The 21,847-nt window shown below is 38.9% G+C and overlaps 1 protein-coding gene across 3 annotated transcripts in view; it reads right to left on the reverse strand.

Annotated features, from left to right (window-relative positions):
- Nucleotides 1-21,847, reverse strand: part of UTRN (utrophin) — a 350,247-nt gene that overhangs the window by 255,812 nt on the left and 72,588 nt on the right. For all 3 annotated transcript variants that reach the window (XM_033054305.2, XM_033054306.2, XM_033054304.2), the window contains 12 exons: nt 17,576-17,668; nt 16,061-16,138; nt 14,240-14,332; nt 13,252-13,424; nt 9,840-9,955; nt 8,651-8,814; nt 7,862-8,065; nt 6,700-6,881; nt 5,842-5,992; nt 4,319-4,438; nt 3,487-3,588; nt 534-641 (listed from right to left, as the gene is read on the reverse strand). In XM_033054305.2, the coding sequence (XP_032910196.1) occupies nt 534-641; nt 3,487-3,588; nt 4,319-4,438; nt 5,842-5,992; nt 6,700-6,881; nt 7,862-8,065; nt 8,651-8,814; nt 9,840-9,955; nt 13,252-13,424; nt 14,240-14,332; nt 16,061-16,138; nt 17,576-17,668 (1,584 nt within the window). The remainder of the gene's footprint in view (nt 1-533; nt 642-3,486; nt 3,589-4,318; nt 4,439-5,841; nt 5,993-6,699; nt 6,882-7,861; nt 8,066-8,650; nt 8,815-9,839; nt 9,956-13,251; nt 13,425-14,239; nt 14,333-16,060; nt 16,139-17,575; nt 17,669-21,847) is intronic.

The raw sequence follows: 21,847 nt of genomic DNA on the forward strand, positions 1-21,847 counted from the left end.
TCCTCCAAGCTTTAATTCCACGGCTAAGGGGCAAAGGGGGTTGAACAGGCAGTGACAGGGTGAAAGATTTATTACATCTGAGCCAGATGAACAGTTCTTTTGCGTAAAAAAAGCACTAACAGACAGTATTTTTAAAGCACACATCCTTGAAATATCTCCTAGAGGAACCAGCAGTATCTCTTCAGTTACAGTTACAAACCATTAATTCAGGTACAAGCTGCTCCAATGAAATAGAGAAAAACCCACACCACAAACTGTACTTTGAAAAACACAGCTGACTGGTGGGCTGCATTAACATCCAAACCCTCTTAAAAATCTGGGACAGCTTTTTCAGAGTTTGGCACACCAACATGGAATAGCCATGGAGTAAGTAGTACATGTATTTTTAAATTCAAGTGCAAGAATCTTGCAAGGAGAGAATGTTGGCCAGGCTTCTAATGTATCAGGCATTCACAGCTCCTACTAGGGTCAAACTAGTAATTTGCCACTCGTCTATGAGATTTAATGGGACAGAGCAGGATATCAATACTCACTGCTAGTTTTCGAACATTCACGCTCAGGTCTGTTTGATCTTTAAAGTTGCTCGTCTGGACCTTACTCAAAGCCTCTTCTTTCTCAGTTAACCAAGCTTTCAATAAGCACTGCAGATCATAAGAAAAATAGCGCAAGAAAATACCAAGATTGTCAAACAGCTATTGAAAGTTGCTTTTTTAAAATCTTTGCATTCAAAGCACCATTCTGCAGTCTTTATATGCTGGAATTTCAGTTGACTTTAACATAAATAGTACACAAAAGAGGACAAAAATATCAGATTAGGGAAGCAAGTAAATACTTCCAGCAAAACAATTTCAACAAAACCATATCTCAATATATCAGAGCACACGTTCCCTGAAGTTATTTATATAGCAAACAGATATCCACCAAAAAGCTAATGCAGGATTTATAAACCATATTAGAATATATCAGAATGGTATGTATGTGGTTTTTTTTTTCCCTACCCTTTTTCCTCTGTGATTCAAAAACAGCTGTTACAAACATTTTCTCACAGAAGTGACACCACTGGTAATTCCTATTTCTTTCAGTCCAGGCAGTTGATCAAAGACTCAGACACCAATTAGTCACCTCCGTGTTTATGGTACCTACTTTAAACTGCAAAATAATTTCAGAAAATCTTATTTTATTAAGTAATGGAAGCTGGAGTGGTCTGCTCTGAATCGTTCTAACTCAGGGACCTTTAATTTTTCCTTTTTTTTTTCCCTAGGAAATCTGTCCTTGGTCTCACTTCTCTTCAGTCACACAGCACTCCTGCAATAACAGCAGCAATAACTGGCATCGAGTACCAGGAAGGATTTTATGTACTCTATATTATGTTCCCACATAATGCTGCTGCTGGACAGCAATCTCCATGGACTAGAATGCCCATCTCTATCAATCTCAGTTGCCCAGCCATTGGTGCACTGCTGTTCCTCTCTGTTAAAAATAAAACACACAGCAAGACCGAGCATTTTGTTCTTTGAACAACACACTAGGTTTCCTATCCTAGCTGTATATTTTTGGCATTGCCTCAGAACTTACCACAGCAACTTTGGGCCACAGGGCTAAGGCAGTTTACATTTCCAATGTAAACCAATATGCAAAATCTACAGACAGAAAAGATTATGGTGTTTGAAATGCCATAAGGCTGTGAGAAAAAAAATTAAAATACCACACACTCTCTGGAAAAATCATGCTGGCATCCCAGCCAACATATTTTATGCATAAGAGGAGCTCAAAAACCCTTCATGCATTCAGTTAATTTCTGCTAAATCAGCAAAGATAATTCTCCCTAGAAAACTGAAACATAATTACCACAGTGCTAAGAAGGCTCTGGCACTGACTGAGGAATTTGTTTCCGGAGTGGTAAGGATTGTGTTGACTTGAAAATGTGGTTTATAAAAGCTTTCTAGGGAGCCACAAAAAGGCTGATGCATCACTGTTGCTCATCTCTTCATGTGGTAGGGCAAAATAGAAAATGCTTGTAACATTGTTTTAGTTACTTTTGTGCTATCAAAGTGTTTGTATTCAATTTTTAGTAGTTTCAGACTGTTATTTTTGTAAGTCACTTGATCATTCTTGTGGATTTGTAATTCAAACCAGTTAGTAATAAATGCATTGTTCAGGTGAACAATGAGTACAAAAAGGCTCATCTAAACCACCTAAAACAAACTTCTACTTCCTCTTTATTTGATATCTGACATTCTACATTAAGCACACTGATTGCTTCACTTTTACAGAGCAACATAGCTACACACAAATTTCAAAAAGCTGAGTTTTTCAACTCCTACAGAATATGGCACTTTTCACAGTATAGTCAATGAGTGGTCCCCAAAGAAATGTAAGGGTAGAAGAGCACAGAAACATGTTGACATGATGACAGAGTCATCAAAATTAAGAGCACTTGAAGTCCATACCTCAAACTTACACAGCAAGGATGTTGGGGGAATTCTTATTTCTCAAATTCAAGTTACCATACCCAGGAGTCGCCAGAAAACATTAGCACACAATTTTCTGGATGCACGTAAACAGGTGACAAAGCATTATTTTAAAGAAATATATATAAACAGATACTTGACATGGGATAAACCAAAATCTTAACCTTGGGTCCATACTAACAACAAGGTTGTATGTGCTACAAATAAAGCGTACCAGTATACCACAAACAGGTATGGGAGGGGTAAGGGAGAAACACACATGTAGCCATAAAGAATGCAGACAAAACATCCTTGTCAAAGAAACCAGGCTGCAGCTGATACCAGTAGCTATATCAGCACTGTTCTACTTCTTTCTAATGTCTAAACAATCTGAGTACTGCCTTGTTTAAACAATAGCTTACAGTGATAAATATCATTTAAGAAAAAACAACTTCAGTAGAACCTTCAAAGAAAAAAACCAAAATATTTTAACCTGAAAATTGAAACAAGCTCTAGTTCTAGGTGTACAAACAGCACGTTTTCTTTATGCCATCAGTTACTTATGTTTGAGTAGTATTTTATATGTATATATAAATATAATATATGATACCAAAGCAAGAAAACACTTTAGTATTGCACAATTGTGTATATATGTTTATGCTGGAAGCACATACACATTAATTAGGAAGATTTCCAGAATTACAAAACCACTAGATATGACAAACTTTCTAAGCATCACAGATATTCCCGCTTCTTGACCATTTTACAAGATACCTTGGAAATTATTTTATAAGAAGCTATAAACTTCTATTCTTAAACTTTGGAAAAATACTCTTCTTGCACTTCAGAGCTACTCCCGTCCTCAAAAAACACTGCAAACCCAAACAATAACAAATTCCAGGCTTTCAAGATTCCTTTTCCATGAGTTGCTCCTTCCTAGTCAGAGTTTTGATTGTTTGGGCTTTTTTGGTTTGCTCCCCCCGCTACCCCTTCCACAAATCCACCAGTTACTCTGAAAAACTGAACAGCTGCTCACCTGTTCTTCCAGCAACTCCTGCCACAAAATCTGAATTTCTTGCAGCCTGACACGCCGATCCTCAGTCCAACGACAAACTGCTGTCCACCGCTCACCAAGCCTCTACAAAAGCACAAAACACTCATGAGCAATCATGCACCTCACAAAGAAACTCCAAAACCAGATATTCAAAAGTGTGATTTCTACTTCACATTAACTTTTTTTACATTTTATCTACTTCCGTGTCCATTATTGATATTGCTGTATTGCACAGAGCTGGAAATTAACACTTTCAAATACATTCACACATGGCCTTAACTCTGGTTTTGCTCAAGTCTTGAGCTATTTGATTGATTTAAAAAGGAATAAACAAAGTAGCATGAATTATGTTTGAAAACATTCCATCTCATGTACTCACTGTACTTCAGGTTACAGGGAAACACTTCATATGATACTGCCTAGATAAATTGTGTTCATGTCTTCCAGTATTTCTCCTATCAGATTTTAAATTTCTAAGGAAAATAACTTACCTGAAATAACCGCTGTACTATGCATCTTCCCATTCAATGAAACTGCTGAAAGGCTACACTACCAAATTATCTAAGTCATTGGGAATGCAAACAGCTTGACTAATCATTAATTGAGCTTGAAAGTCAGCAAAGTACTTTTGCAGGTTTTAGCTTGAGCTGATTTAATAATTCTTTAAGTTATTACTGCTCCTAAAGAAAATGTTATTTTAAATTACTTTCTATAATAAATTGTCTTTAAACACAAAAACGTTGATTAAAAATTACATGCAAATGTTTCATGTGTCTGATACTACAATTTTAAAAAGAGGGTTCTAAGATTTTACCTGCAATTGTTCCTCCAGAATAGCTGTTGCACTTTCCCCACTGCTTTCATCAACAATGACCACCATGTGTGTTAGGGAGTTGACCTTCACCTGTTCTGCCTCTAGGTCATTCTGCAGGCTCTACAAGAACAGATCAGAGGTTACCAACTCCAAATGCATTTGCTAATCTGCTATAAGTGACTATCACAGCTGCTGTGGCAAAGGAACATTGGTATTTCAGATTCAACAGCTAAGCACAGGTTTTACCACTGGGAATCACTGCACAGTGTAAAAACTGTAAGCAAAAGGTTGCTAGAAATGAGCCCAAATCCATTCTGTTAAAAAATGCTGTAAAAGATGGAGTACTTTAATTTGGATGCCCCATACTAGAACAGGAGAATCACACAACAACTGCATTGACTTTCCATGTGTCTGATGTTTAATGTAGGAGAGCATAAGCGTTTCTACACAGGGATGTTATTGTTAAAAAGCAAGCAACATAGAGCATGCCAAACAGAAATCAGTAAGAGCACTCATTTTTCAAGAGTTGACAATTTAATTTCAAAAGTATCAACAGTGAAATAACAAACCATAATCCTCCTAAAAAACATGCAGTTCTGATTAGTTTAAAATAATCCATAGATTTAAATATTCATGCAACTTCTAAAAGAACAGATTCAATGGTTGAAGCCTACACAAAATATCTCTGCAAGATCAACACACTTTTACAGTACTATAAATAACAATTTTATCACCGCATATCCTAAGCTACTCTATGAAACACATGCCTCAAACTCCCCAGACTTTGAAAACAAAGGAAAGACTATAAATGTGGGACAGGAAACTATAGACTAAAAATACTCCAGTGTTCTTGTACTGTGAGGTATGTCCCATGCTGGGGAGAAGGTCAAACCTCAGCGCTGAGCATGAAAACTAAAGCTGCACCACGACAAATATCAAAAGGACATCTTTCTCCTTTACAAAAACATTTCAGGATAGAAAGGCTGAATTTGCACCCGAAAATGCAATTGAGAGAAAAACTACTTCCAAAATATTGCACACATAAGAAAGCAGTGTCTAAGAACTCTCTTGGGATGGAATCCCTGTAAAAGCAGGGACTGGAATCGATGACTTGGAAGGCCCCGATCATTTTAGCTCCCACATTATTTTGATATGCAAGTCTCAAGTAGGCTTTAGCAATGCCTGGTAGTCATTAAGGGCAAGTCTGTCCACAGTACCTTTCATTCTGTTCCTCATACCAACAGTTTATCAGGAGATGCCTTAGCCTCTGCACAAAGTAAGGGTAACAATTTTTGCAAAAGATTTCATTTCCTGCATGAAGTAAATATAATAGTTCCTGCAAGTCAGCAGTGTTCAGGTCTTAAGTCTTCTAATTCCTTTCTACAACATCATCATCCTTTTCCAAACTCCAAATGCGGTCATATATATGACACAATCAAGTTTCTCAGTCAAGGAATCCCCCAAAGTACACATCTTCCAAATACTTCTCCTATAAATATTACACAACAGGCAAAAAAGTCTACCTTATGTTCTTCCAGCTGTTTTTGAAGTGACTCCAAATCATCCGCTAGGAGCTGAGATTCCATCTTCTGGATGCGCTCTTCCGTGACTGTCAGCCAGTCCGACAGCTGCTGCAACTGCTGCTTCTGGAGCTCCATCAGCATGTCATGCAGGCTGCAGGGGGAAGCACAGAGTTACTCCAGACACAGCTTCCTGAGGAAAGGAACTAAATTCTAGTTCATACAGGAAAGAAGCCAGGCCATACATAAAACTTTTGTCTATCACCAAATAAAATTTTCACCATTAAGTTAAGAAACACAGATAAGTAGCCTTGGTTCTTTCTCAATAAAAAATGTTAATGAATTATGCAATTTATATCATGGATTGTTTCTTCCAATGGGGGTTTGCTGCTAATAAAGCCACTGCTGAAAGTCACAACAAAACACAGTTTCTACCCTGATGTGCAGCTCTTACCTTGCTAACTCATACATAGGAAAAATTATTCTATAAGCTTTTTAGTTATGTAAATACCCACAGATATCCACATCCACTGTATGCTTTATTGAGAAACTTAAATGTGTTTCTAATATTGTTTCAGTAGTTCATGCAACCACTGCGTTTAAATACCACATATTTAGTCTGGCACACCTACGTAACAATCACAAAATATTTCACATAGTGACCAAAACAAAAAACCATCAGTTATACTCATTCATTTTGTTTCACCTTAGAAAGTATGATGGTGGATTTTGCGTCATAAACTGAAATGTTAATTCTAAAAAAGAGTCTTATAAACACATGCAAACCAAATTCTCCAAAACACAGTAAGCAATAGAGGCCAGTCCTGAACCTCTAAAAGAGTTTATGTGCCATGGACTCACCGGGACTGCCTGTCCATGCTCTCCACCCTGAGTTCCTCCCAGCGGGAGTTCAGTAGCAGCATTTGCTCCTGAATCTCAAACTCCTCTTCAGGTGACAGATTTCCCTGGGCCACCAGTTGGTTTCCAGCCTGCAGAACATTGCCCACACTGCTTTGGTGAGCAGTCAGTTCCATCATAAAACTCTGGAAGTGGTACAAGCAGACACATCACTCTGAGGTCCTATCAGAGTTTATGACTTGGTAAACACCCTAAAAAATTATCGTGTTTGAAACGGTACTGTAGAAGGAGCTGGCACAATCAAATGCATGTGGATTAGCAGACCTATTCCTTTCCTTAACACAAGATTTTCCATGTGCTACAAAACTTCCAGATCCAGTAAAACAGAGAAAAAAGCTGACCACCTCAATGAAAGACCTTTTCAAGAGAAGAGAGCCTTCAAACAAATACACCAAGAATATGAAACAAGAATTTACCTATGGCAAACAGAACATTAAACATCTGAAATATATTGTAGGAAAGCAGTGAGAACCCTATGAGTTAGCAACATATATTTACTGTAAATCCAGGACACCTCTTCCTTTGCTTCATAGCTTTAAAATTGTAGCACAAGTAAAAAAATTCCTCCTGGTGATCAGTAAACTCTATATTCTATTTTATACAGTGAGCTGACACAGCAGAAAACCAAAACATCTAACATGACAATAAACTTTTAGCAACATTAGGACATTTGTTCAGATTTAGAACAAAGTCAAACCTAAATTTGGATAAAACAATCATTTGGAAGCATCACCTCACGTTTCTGAAACAAACTATCCTAATCATCACAGAAAGACCACTGCATAAATTTATATGATTATCATTTACCACATTACCCTAATTTAACAGCAAGTGGTATAACGTTGACCAGGTTTTTCAGTAATTGGCAGCAGGGAGGTATGGCTCAGTCTGGATCAGAGTGCCTTTGTATTATGCACACCAGGAAACCAGCCACCAAAGGCTGATTTTAAAAATTACATTAAGGTTTCAAAGCATGCTTCACTCTAGGTTCTTCTAAAAAGAATTTCACCTTGAATAAAGACTAGGAAATGGAAGTACTGTAGCTTACTTGCACACAGAAAAAAGAAGTCAAACCACCACAAAAGAATTTAAGAGAAAAGCTTACTTCATGGGTGGAAAATTGTTCTTTGACTTCTTCAACATCACCAGATATTTCCTCCTGTTCCCGAAATGTATCCTCAGCTGACAGCAACCATGTAAGAACTTCTTCCAGAGCAACTTGGTAGCTATCCAAGTCCATATCCACCTCTGTCACTGTGCTGGGAGTCTCTGCTCTAGAACTGTCCTGGTCTTCTTCAACTGCTACCGTCTAGGCAGCCAAGAGGAAAGAAATGTCTTAGAAATGCACAGAAGATGCCCTCCCAAATGGTATTAAAAACAGAACAACTAAGATATCTTTCAACCTCTCATAACATGCTAAAAATAATTGTTGGATACATTTTAATGAGAAAGGCCAAAGTCACTATATTAAAATGCAAGTTCATTAGTACCTGGATAGAAAATATAACTTTAATCTTGCTCTTTCAACAGTGAATCATAAAACGAACCCAAACCTCATCATTACCACTAACCACCACAAATTCCATGGCAAATTTAATTAAAGATTCTGGACCATCCTCTTCAGCTGATCAAGATGCATGAGACAGAAAAGCAAAAAAAACCCAAAAAGGCAGCATAACACAAATGGAACTTTATACCCCAACACACAAGATTTTGTACATATTTCAGAAAAGAAAGACAGAAAGACTGAAGTTAATGACAAATAAGTTGCTATGATTTTTCCCAGTTGTGTTGCCCAGGACAGATGGAATGTTCCAGAGATAACTGACAAACATGAAGGCCAGCTAAAATTACAGCTCAAGAAAAGAAAGGCTGCTTTTGATGACAAACACACCTGCTGCATGCTGAATTCTCCATCCTCACATTCCTGCTTGTATCTCCTTGGAAGGGTTTCTACCTCCCGAATGTCTTCCATTGTAACTTGCTTAGGAAGGACCTCAAACAAAGAAGTTAAATACATAATAATGGATTTTTTGTCTGGAAGCTGTACAGCAACATCTGCATCAAAAAGATAAAACATGGGGAAAAATAAATGAAGACAATTTTTCAAATCATTACATAGAACACAGGCAACAATTCACATATTATCCTGTCAAATAGCCTTTCATAAGCTTTTAACTTAGAGACCAGGTTTGACATACATTAAAAGTAGAATGAAGGAGGGAAAAAAATTGAAAAAAATTTCTACATTTGGAAGTGAATTCACATTAAAAGTATATTTTTGAAGTAAGAACCCAGACATGAAGCTGTGTCAAGGAATAAAATCTGTTTGGGAAATATTGTTCTGAAGCATCTCCCAAGCAGAAATGTAGTTCAAGGACAGTATCCTACACTAAACAAACATTTCCACTTAGGCTCTATCCCTCTTCCCATTGTTACTCAGGTTATTTTCTCATTTTCCACACTGGAAAGAGTTTCACTCAGCCAGGTTCACTTCTCTTGGGTTATGAACATTCAATTCATATTCAGTTAATACTCTTTTTTTTTCCATAAGAAGGTGGTGCTTAAAGTTTGAGAGCTTGTCTTACAGAATTAATCTTTGGAGGCTCACTTCAAAGCAGAGCCACAGGCCAGTATTTTAAAAAGGAGCCATAAAGGTTTCCTGGTAAACATTCCTGGGCAGCTACTGCTACTCAGTGTGTATGTAAAGAAGAATAAATTATGAGCTCTTAAACCATCCCATTCTACAGAATGCACTACTGCACCTGAAAAGCACACACCCTTGCAGCACAACTTCTACCTAAAAGGAAACAAAGTCAGCATAACCACTTCACCTTCCTTATATAGTCTCTGGATGGAAAGTCAACCCAAACCTTAATATTCAAAACACCAAAGCCTACAGATGTACATCCATACCCTTACCCTAACAAATGGTATGTTTAAATCCAAATTTATAGGCTTGAAATTAAATAGCACTGCACAAAGTTGACAGAATAGTTATTCATACTCAGTATCAAAAGAAGAAATTTCTTTTCAGAGAGCTCAAAAAACACTTCCTGTCGAGTAAAATAACTGTATCCCACCTTCAGGATCCAATAGTTTCTCTATTCCTAAGTGGTTCTTGGCTATGTTGAAAGCATTTTCCAGTCTCTCAACCGGGGACATCTTTGTAATTTTATCCCAGCTGAACAGCTCAGGTCTAAAAGTGAAAGCAAAACAAAGATGAAAGCAAACTTTATCCATAAGAAAATTCCATGCCATGCAGAATATCAAGTTATGTATATGATAGTAGCTAAATAATACATTCATATACCAAACACCAACATAAGTGCATATACACAAATGCAAAAAAAAAAACGAACAATTCTCACTTATTAGTGAGAATCTGACGATCACAAACTAATTGACTACATGCCCACAGCAACATCCATCTTCCATTCTGTGTCCTAAACAAAGTCGTTGACTGCAACAGGACATCAAATGCCACTAGCAAGAGCACATAAGCTTTGTTTAAAATTTATCCCAGAACCAGTTTTCCTCAACTGTTTCTTTTACAGCTTTACTGTTACTACACATTCTGCACCAGGCACTGCTGGGTAATCAAGAGTGACTCTGTTTATGGAAAACTTAATTCCAAAGTTGTGATGTGGCTTAGTGACCACCCCAGGCCATCACAGCCAGAAGAAACAGCAGTCTCCACCCCACTCACTCACTCTTCCCCATGGTCTATTTTCCCCAATAACAAAAAGCCTACAAGAAAACACCCCATCCCAAGTGGTCATGATTCCCAGTTCAAATCAGGACAAGGAGCTGACCAATTTGCAGAATCAGCAGTCTTCATCTAAGATTAGTGTTAACCCAAGGGCACCTCCAGTCCAGCTGTGCACCCAAAACATGCTGGTGGGTCTCAAGGGGATGGAGCAGAGCACACAACAGGAAGCAGAGGGCCCATTCCTAGCAGTACCTACACCTGTGGGGCATGATCAGCCAAGTGCTGCAGCAGCACAGCTGCAGAGCCTTTAAAACACCTTCCAGTCTCCTGCAACAGTGGCTTCTCATCAAAACACTACTATTGATTCTGTACTTTATTAAGCTTAGGGAGGAAGAGATGGGCTTGCCTTTCATTCTTTTAATATTTGATTCTGTTGTATATTGACTTAAGAGTACTCTTTATCATCTGTCAAGTCATTACATTAGTGAAACAGGAAGTCCCTAAGCCAACAGAGCCTAAGAAGAAAAAACCCAGAAGAAAGAAGAGTGAGCAGGAACAAAGATATACACAGAAGTGCATGGAATACTGTACATCCATGCAAAACAACAAGGATAACCACGGATTCATGTATATCTTTAGTAGACACTGACTTTGAAAACAAAGGTTTTAATAAATCACAGTTTCACTCTAAGAGTGAGAAAATCAAAACAAAAAGCAGAATTCAGTTCAAAGAGGAACTAAGCTAATGTTAGTAAACAAAAGAGACCAGTACAGTAAAATGCCAATAAAACGAGGTATAAGGTAATAGGTTACTTACACGCTGCAGGGTTACAAAGTTATTAGATATTCTAGCCAAGAGGCAGTACAACTAACAATTGTTGATAGATACATAAAGAGAAAAGAAAGATATTAAATCTCTTAATGGAATCCATGAAAATTCTTCTAAGTGTCATATTAAACTTAAATTAAAAAGCAGTACTGAAAATGCCCCTTAGATAGGGAAGCACTACTGTCTGGCTAAGTTAAAAAGCTTTGTTGTCCTATCACTTCTGCAACCTGCCCAAATCTCCATGTTCCTTACAAGTGCTTTTAAAGCCTCTCCTTTAAAGCCGAAAAGAGAAACCCAGTTCAAGATTTCTTAAAAGTATGGCAAAAACGGTGGTTCTCTGACTAAAAGACTTGTGCCCAAGGACAACAAAGCTGAATTCTGGCATGCCAGCAGCTGCCAAGCTCCAAGGAATAGGGAATAAAAGGCTCAGACCCAGATTTTAGGAAGTCATGGAAAAGCACAGTTACTCAGTCAAAGCTTTCAGCTGGGGCTTTTGCTGAAACTTAACAGTGCTCTGAAAAGGGCAAAGCTTACAGATTTCAGATCCTGCAAAGCCTAAGCACATAGTCATAACAAAAAGGACAACAAACAGCCTAAAACTGATTTTTCTGCTTCTCTCAGGTCACCTAGGTTTCGTTTGTGTCTAAAGCTGGCACAATCTCCATCACAAAGCTTCACACATTCAGCAGCAGAGCAAGGCCACTACATCACAACTGCTCACACCATCCAGGGGAGGGACTTAGTAATACTTGTGAAAAATTCCAGCTAGATGTCTGGTAGTATTGCTCTGTCCCTTGCATAGCAGTCCTTCCAAACTTTCAGAAGCCCTCAGCATCGTGCTGGCCCTCCTTACACACCCATGCAGGCTGAACACAAGTCTGCAGAGGTATGATACGGCAGACCTGTCCTAAAGCCAGCAAGCTTGTGACAGAGCCTATTGCAGTTACCACATGCCAAATGGGCACTTCAGAGCAGGCTGGAAGTGAGTGTATGTTCTGCAAACACTTTGCATCTGCTGGCTGTAAACATGAGTGTTTGTAAGGCATGTGCTGTGTCAAATACCTGATGACTAGATCTGTTAAATTCTAGAAATTGTTATGCCATTTCCACATTAAAATAGTTATTTATGGGAAAGAACAGTCAGACTTTGCAAAGCAATGAGCTGACTTTATTTAAGAGACATTGGATTAGAACGGTAGTGAATGCTCAGAAGATCTCAAGAGATTTTTAAAAAGAAAATAGAAAAAGTAAGCAACTTTAATAGAATCTGTAATGATGATTTATTTAAACTTCTGAAGAGTTCTGCAAAAATCAGAAAGAACACAAAAGATCTGTGCAAAGAAACTTTAATGCTATTCCTTATAAAGCATAATGAACGAACCAGAGGATACTCTACAGACACCTGAAGTGTTTGATATTCTGCCCCACAGTTCTCCTGAAAGAACTGCATATGTTGTCATTCAAGCAAGATATATTTCAAACCACCAGAAAAGTAACAGAGTCTCTCATTCCTTCATTTTGAAGCTTCTGTATCTTCTTACTGAAATTATATGGCAATCTCCAGTGGAAAAAATGTTTCTATTTGCAGAGGAGGGCAGGTAGAAGGAAGGAAGTTCAGGTGAAGGAGATGGTCAGCTCCCCCTTCCCCCACAGAGACCCTTTCAAAATAGTCACTGTAAAATGCATACCAAGTGGGATGTAAATCCACTCCGATTAGCAAGTGTTTGTGCATGTGCAGGAACCCAGTGTTACACTCCTGCCTTGGCCCCAGCCTTTGCAAGGCTCTGGCAATGTCCCATCATTGTTATTGTTACCACAAAAAAGACAAACAAAAAGCCTGGACAATGAATCACTGAAGAAATAAGCTAGAAGCTGTCAAATACTCATGCATAATGACACAGAAAAAAAAAGCTGTTTACTTCACTAGGTCAAAGATAAGCTGTTTGCCACTTACTTGTGCCTATGAATAACAGCATTAAAGGCAAGTCCATCAGCCCAACTCGTGGTGAAGTTCAAAACGTTGACCTGACTGTAAGGTCTGGTGGACTGCCGAACCCAGCTCAGCAGTATCTTCTCACTGTTGGTCTGCTGCAAATCTGACATGATGTTCTTCATGACATCCTTCACCTGCAAGACAGCAACAACACCTTGCAAACACATGTCCCACTTTTCCTCCTCACAAAAGCAAATTACTTCACAAATCATGGAAGGGGCTTCCCCATGAAAAGCTATGAATCAAACTCCAATTCCTCACACAAAATTTGTGAATAGCAGTCTTCAGGCCATCTTTGCCCTCTACTGATTACAAGAACCAGTGATGCTTCGTGTAATAATGACACATTACTCTTAATTTATGATCCACTCTCCTTGGTGCTGTCTGCTCTAAGCATAAGGAATAATACTCCTCATTGCCTTGTGCTATGGTTCCACCAGTAAACAAAGTCCAAAAATACAGCTTGTATAGGTTTTCTGCAAGAAGAGGATATCTGCTCATCCAAGTTATACACATCTACCAAAGTGCCTCTAAGTTAATTCAATGATCTTCTCAGATACTTGGATAAACCAGGAGCAATTCAATCTATGAGACTAACAAACCTAAAAAGCAGCTGTAAGATGCAAGACACAGTTACCTAAACAGTAAAACACTACCTGCCTCAAGCCCCTGAGGAACGAATGCTTCAGCCCGAAAAGCCTCTCTGCAATTCACACCAGCAGGAACTAAACTGAGCGGGTGAGCACAGCTGGGCACATACAAGAACACGGATCATGGGAGGCAGCCAATAGACTTCAAGTAGAAACCAAATACTGGCCTGCCTTTATTTACCAGCCCAAAATAGAAGCAGTGTTTTCTGCCACCAAAAGCCTGGGAAGGTCTGAGAAAATCACAGCAGAACAATGCACATGATTCCTGGAAAGGAAGAGATCTCACAGCAGCCTCTCACCTGCCAGTGCAAGATAATGCTCCACAGCAGCCCCAGCGTCAGCTTGTGATTTCCATCAACAATGTCAGTTCCTCCAATATTCACCAACTCCACCTGGAGAGGTTGAATCAACTCTCTATTAAACACTTATCACAGCTCCAAGTTACAACCCCACCCCACATCCCTGGCTATGCAGCCAAGTATTACCAAGCGCTCTGAAATAAAGTAGTTGAAGAGAAAAGCAGAGTTGATGAACTGTTCATCGGAATTTGTCATGACAACTGCTTAAATAAATGTAATGTTAACTCCTAAAACTTTTGCATGACAAAAGATGGCACCAAAGAAGTTATTCCATTTAGAAGAGTTTTATTCTCTCCTCTAAATATACAGGTGCATACCAGCAGTCAAAACTGAACAACAGAAATGCAAGCATGAAAAATCTGATAGGAAAATAAAAGTTAAGCAACTTTGGTCCTCAGTTATTTTGATTTTTTAATTTGATTGACCAATTAAAAAGGTTGACTTTCCTTACTTGAAACCATTCTGCTTAAAGGATGAAGTTCACAGGATCACTTGATCACCAACACCCTAGGTTTGTCTGATCCTTGCAATACATATTTAAGCACTTCCATAAATTATTTCACAAGTTATGAATATTACATAGCCCACAAACTCTCAAACAACAGAACACCACTGCTTCTCAGTGGATGCCTTTTCACTCCATCATAACACACACACTTTCTAATGAAGCTAAGTAGTGGGCATAAATCAAGTACATGACCTTAACAACTTTCAGCTAACTAAGACCATCTGTTTACTTCCATAAATCCAGATGCTGTCAGCTTAAGGAAGAAATAATTAATTATTGCAATTCAGTATTGTTTCATTTATTATTATAATAAAATAAATCAATTTCAAGCTGAAAAACTCATTTATCCTGTAAAAAGTTAATATTTACAGTTCATCAAAGAACAAAAACAACCCGCTGCCAGCTTTGTCTGCTTCCAAGAAATATGACACTAGTCCACCAACACAGAGGGGAAATTGCAGCATAATACAGCATGTTGGTATCACTCTTCAATCAACAGTTCATATAAATACCCCCGTGCTTTCTTGTATTTGATGTATTTTATCGCCAAAATGTTCGTAGTAAGTTATTTTAGTGACCTGACATTCACAAATAGAAATTCTGAGTATAGAGAGAACACTTATCAGGAACCATTTTTCAAAAAAGGAAGAAAAACTAAAATCACTTTATTACAGCACTACTGCCTTCCATGCAGTAAAAACAAACATTAAACCAAATAAATATTATTGATATTTTTCTTCAAGAAGGATTTGATTTTGTTTCCTTGTTTGTTCTTTTGATCGGTTACCAAAGCTGCAAATTCTAAACACTATATGTTTGACTCAGAGATGACAGAAGTCAATTAAAAGACCCTCCTGAAAATGGAGAGCAGGACAGAGCCACAAAAAACCTGCCGCCCCCTTACAGATTTCCACAAAATTTATGCAGCATTACTGGAAATTATTTTTTTTCCCTGTCTTCATCAGCTATGCAATAGCAAAGCTTCAAGGTACCTTTTTCTTGGGAACTGCACACATCTCAACAAAGCAGTCTTGTCAGTAGTGGTTTAATGCCATTATTAAGTTTGCATTTTAAGATCTCACAAAATTGTTGGACACAAATTCTGCATCATGTAAGATACTATGAATGGTTTGCCCATCTCAATGAGGTCTCATTTTAGGTACGAAAAATCTTTATTCTCTGCATTCTGAACTCATTCACATACAAAAATAAATGAAAGAATGTCTCAAAAAGTTGTGGAAAAACATGCTCACGTTGTTCTGATGCAAGACTTGCAGTACTCGGTTGACGTTATTTAAGGCATGTACTCGTGTGGAACCTCGTTCTTTAGGCTGAAAATGAAAAGTTCCAATATGTTCAATACCAGAATTAATGGACATACCAAAAAAAATTAGAGAAAAACTATCCAGATTTTAACTTTTTTTTTTTTTCTTTTAGTATCAGCAAGAAAAAGCAAACAAGATCATCCACAAAAAATTCAAAATGAAAACTGGTCAGAACAATATTCCCCAATTCAAGGCACAGGGTAGACCTTGGATTCAAAACGTGTTTCAGATCATCTTCAGGAAGTCCAGATTTTTTATTCCCAGCATCTACAAAACTGTAAACTGGCAATGCAAAAGCAGAGGGAGAGTTCTTGGGGAAAATCTGAGGTTTTTGAACATTTGCCAGAGTACTTGAAATTTTCTGGCTCCCAAGAGAGAACAAGCAGCAATTTGTTTTTCTGGCACCAAAAGCCTACTAAGTCTTTGCATACTGGGAAGAAGTTACACTTCCTGTCTTTCCTTCTAATATCAGGGTAAATTAAAAAAAAAAATTAAAAAAGCAAACAGAACTCCACAACCAGAAAAAAAGACCCACCAAAAAGACCCAAACCTTTAACTCTAGACAATACCTGCCACCCAATTTACTTTTAATCACCGAAATTTAATTCCTGTGGCAGAAAGTGATCATACTGCAAGAGCATGGAGCTGAACTTGGAACACAATAATCAACTCAGAAACAAAAAAAACCCTCATATTTTTTTCAGCACACTTCAAATCACCACAAATTATTAAAAGTACTAGGAAAACACATCTGCTTAAAAAAAAAAACCCTGTGAAATTATATGACTGAAGGCTCCTCATAAGTTCTATAAATAAATTTGAGACTAATTATAAATAGCGAAACCAAGAATTTAATTCCACATAATGGTACATGTTTTACCATGCTTCATGCATCTTTTTTAAGAGCCATTAATGTTAGCAGAGGAAGAGTTTACAGCCACACACACTTTCCCATAGATATTTTGAGCAGTTTTCAGCCTTTTCCTATCCGTAGACAAAATTTTTCAATGGAGATGCAGATTTTTACCTATTAGCTGTTGTCTTTTTACTTTTTTTTCTTCTGAGGATGTTTCATGAGCTTACTAGAAGCCCACAGGGATCCAACTCGACACAGGTCTGCCTGATAATCCAGAGACAGACCTTAAAGATCTCTATTAAAAACATACATTATGTGAACAACACCGCTGGTTTTACATGCTCTGCTATGTATGTAAACCCTCCAGAGAGGATTACACAGCTAAGCTTCAGCCTGACTCTATATCTCATGAGTGGAGCTGATGGGAATTTCACTAGAACTGTAGAAAACAAGTACACATTACATGCAAAATAGGGTTTTAAATAATTTATTTTTTTTTTAAATCACATGCCTCAGTTTTGTGTTTTGTTTATTCATTGGTTTGGGTTTTTTAATAGCTGGAAATATGACTCGGATGTTTCTCTTACCAGAGGCTTCCCCGTCAGACCCTCCAAGAGGTCCAAAAGCTTCCTTCCATCTTTGAGATCTGTGAACATGTCCTTTACTGGGGCCTTCCCACTCTGCAGAAGAAAGAAAAGGAGAAATAAAAACAGTGTTTAAGCACAACTTCCCGGAAATAGATACTTTTTCCTTTGTATCATTTAATTTATTCTTATTTGACACTAAAAGTAATAAATGAAAGCTAGGGGACTGCTACAGTGATCAAGAAGGAACTCTTCCCTTTTCAAGTGTTTTTTTTCTTTCCTCCCTATCACTGCTGTTCTGTGAATCAGCAGTCTTGTACTAAGGAACCAAATCAGTGCAGCCTGGCTCAGATTAGGGTGGATGCATTAACACGCAAAGACGGCAAAGAAAGAAAACTTGGCAAGTTTGAGGAGTTATTTGAGAAGGAATGCTTTGGTTTAGCTGCATATAAAGGAAGAAGAAACAGGCTTTTCAGAAAGAAGCCATTGGGACAAGTTCTCTCTGATTTAAAAAAAAGGACAAAAAATTACTTGGAATTGAGCCCTGTGCAAGAAGATGCCACTGTTCTACAAAGACCAGTAGACCAAAAGGTATAATATTTATTGAAGCAAATTAATCACTTTCTCTACCATGGAAAAGAAGCATAACGTGAAATTTGTGATTTTTGCTGTCTTTGGGAGTGGAGAGACTATACAAGAATTGTGGCTGATGAGAGTGGAACCATGCTAACCTTTTCTATGCTTCCTTTTTATCTTACCTCTTCTTGGACCATAACAAAGTAACTGTGGGACAGTTCTACAGGGCAGGGGGAGAAGACACAGCCAGCCAGAAATTAAGTGCATTTGCTTTGTAATAGCTACCTGCTGGCTGCCAAGAAAGCAATTAAACTACTGCTTCCAGCACCCCTTTCAAGTGTGAATTTGAGCAGAAGAAAATTATTTTCCAAGTACCACAAAAAGCTCCAATGCTGCTTTTTCCTATCACCTTGACTTGTTAACATTTAAACATTGCTCTTCAGAAAGAAGGTTGTCAAAGATGTGCCTCACATAACATGAATTAGCTGGCATAGATCTCTCCTGTCTTTACTTATCTCCTCCTGCTCTACAGCTGCTTGTAATTGCCTGATACTGGCTAACAAATCAGAAAAAGAGAACTGAACAGCTCAATGAACCCTGTTTTTTGGCAAATGTCTGGTTTTCCCCAAAATTCATATGAGGTTTTCATAGGTGTCCCATTTAGTCAGATATGATAGTAGTAATACTACCAACACAAAATAAAAGTCAGAGTTGAACAGCCGCAAAGCAATGTTTTCATTTCCTGTACAAAAACATAACTAAACATAATTTCAACCAGCTAAACAGTGGTAAGTATGATCTTCCTCTCAAAGAATATACTTTTCACAGACAATTCAGATGCTTCACAGTTGCATAGCTACTTAACCAAGTTTTTGAAGCATGCTGGAGCCTACAGTGGGACAACTAGCTGGAGAGATGAGGGGAGACCAATGGCTGTTGTCTACCTGGACTTTTGACACTGTCTCCCATCATATCCACATAGGCAAACGCAGGTGTGTGAACCGGACAAGTGAAAGCAGAGGTGGACTGAGAATCAGCTGAATGGCAAATCCCAGAGGGTCACTATCATTGGCACAGGGTCTGGTTGAAGGCCTGTCACTTATGGTGTCCCCTAAGGTTCAATACTGAGCCCAGCCTTGTTTAACTTCAATGACTTGGATGGAGGGACAGATGCCTCCTCATCAGATTCATAGATGACAGAAAGCTGGGAAGAGGGACAGATACCCCAGAGAGAGGGCTATGCAGCCAGTCAGAGAGACCTGAACAGGTGGGAGAGATGGGCAGAGGGGAATTTCAGTGTGAAATTCAACAAAGGCATGTTCAGTCCTGAACCTGGGGAGGAACAATCCCATGCACTGGCACAGGCTTGGACCAATCTACTGGGCTGATCCATGAGCCAGCAGTGTGTCTAAGTGGCTAAGGAGGCTAATGGTATAATGGGGCCATTGGGAAGAACACTGTCAGGAGGCCAAGGGAGGTGATCCCTCCTCATCCCAAGTGAGGCCACATCTTAGTAGGTGTGTGTGAGACTCAAGTGCTGTGTCCAGTTCTGGGTTCCTCAGTACCAGAGAGATGTGGAGCTCCTGGAGTAGCTCCAGCAAAGGGTAACAAAGTTGATCAAGGGACTGGAGCATCTCTTACAAGGGAAGTCTCAGCGAACTGGGTTTGTTCAGTTTCAAGAAGAGACAACTGAGACATGGTCAGTGTCTGTAGGTGACTGAAGGGAATGTCTCAAGAGGATAGAGCCAAGCTCTTAGTGGAGCAACAGGACAGAAACCGACAGAAGTTTCACATGAACATAAGGAACACCTTCCCAGTGCAGGTGACTGCACAACAGAACAGATTAGCCAGAGAGGTTGTGGAATTTCCCTTACTGGAGATATTAAAAAAAAATCTGGATGCAATCCCGAGTAACACGCTTTAGGGTTCCCTACTTGAGCAGGTAGGTTGGACTAGATGAACTCCAGTGGTCCTTTCCAACCTTAACCATTCTGTGATTTTATGGGCCAGAGAGCAGGATAACAGACATGGAGATACACAGAAGCCTCTTCTACAGTCAATGTGTAAAACAGGAGGAGATCAGTCACAGTGCAATCAACCAAGATGCCAGTAAAATTTACTTTACATTTGGTCGTATCACCACATTGAAGACAGTAAAAACAGGCTGCTAAGGGCACAAGGAAATTGTTCATATGACCAGAAAAGCCAGCAGTAGGAGCTAGCAAAAGGCTCTGACTGCAGTAATATCCAAACACTGGTAACAGCAAAAAACTAAACTCAAACAAACTGCTTAGTCATTGAAGTGTGGGCCTCTCCAGAGTAGATGGGGAGAATCACTTCCACTGACCTGCTAGCCACACTTCTTTTTACGAAGCCCAAGGTAAGGTTGGCTTTCTGAGCTGAAGCGCACATTAGTGTCTCATGTTCAGTTCTTCATCCACCAGTACCCCCAAGTCCTTCCCCACAGGGCTGCTCCTAATCTATTAATTTCCCAATGTGTACAGATATTGGGGAATGCCATGATGCAGGTGCCAGGACCATGTACCTGGCCTCGCCAAACTTCATGAGATTCATACAGGCCCACTTCTCTAGCCTTGAAGCCTTTCTGGGTGCTGTCCACTCCCACTTGCAAATCAACTGCACTTGCTCAGCATGGTATCATCTGCAAACTTGCTGAGGGCATACTCAAACCCACTGCATGTCATTGGTGATACTGAACCCTACAGATCACATTATGGACCCCTGAGGGACAGCACTTATTTCTGATCTCCATTTGGAGCAGTTGACTGCAAATCTTTGTATGCAGTTCACTAGGTAATTCCTCATTTATTTAACAGTCCCTTCATCAAACCCCTACCTCTCAATTTAGTGGAAAATGATGTTGTGGGAGACACCATCAAAAGCCCTACAGAAGGAAAGCCTTTATAATTATACAATTTATTACATATAATTAGAACAGTACACACATATATAACACCAAAACTGAGAATGTTGTAGCCATATAGCCTCCATTAAGTTTTTGCCTTAGGTCCAGAAGTAAAAAAGAATTCAGAATTACTGAAAAAGTAGAAAGATACATCATTTAATACAGTGCAACAAGGGTATTAAGAAAATACAGCCTTCTTTCTTTGCCTCCATCCACTCACTTCATATGCATGAAAATAAGCTGAATGACTTCCTGCTTTCAGTCATTCATTTCAACAGGTCATGGTATGTTCAAGCAATGCACCCTGCCGTGACGGTGGAAATAATTAAGATTTGCTTTCTCAGGAGAATGACTTTTACATTTTGCTGGTCATCAGTGCACCATGCATTGCCGTCACTTTAAAGAGTCAACAGAAGAGTATTAAATTATTTCTGCAATCTAAGCTACTCATTCCTGGTTTGCTCAAGTATCCATTATCTTCAAAATAGACACGGCAATATACAAAGCCTCTGTATTTATTGAAGTCTGTAAATGCTCTCTGAGGGAAAGAAGCAGCTCCCAGGATATATTTTCCCACATGCAAGGTGATTCAAGTTTCCTAAGAAAAGGTTGCAACACCCACCTCCCCACCAAGCCTATCACCACCTCCACAGAAGCACACCTACCAGGAAAGCTGGAAACCTGCTTCTCCAGCTTCCCACACCCACCCGAATCACATGTACACACCTGGTGGCAGCTGCCACCCAGGCAGCCTCAGCTGTCCCATCAGGGCA

This window comes from Catharus ustulatus, chromosome 3, assembly GCF_009819885.2.
Source record: "Catharus ustulatus isolate bCatUst1 chromosome 3, bCatUst1.pri.v2, whole genome shotgun sequence".
Taxonomy (NCBI): Eukaryota; Metazoa; Chordata; class Aves; order Passeriformes; family Turdidae; genus Catharus; species Catharus ustulatus.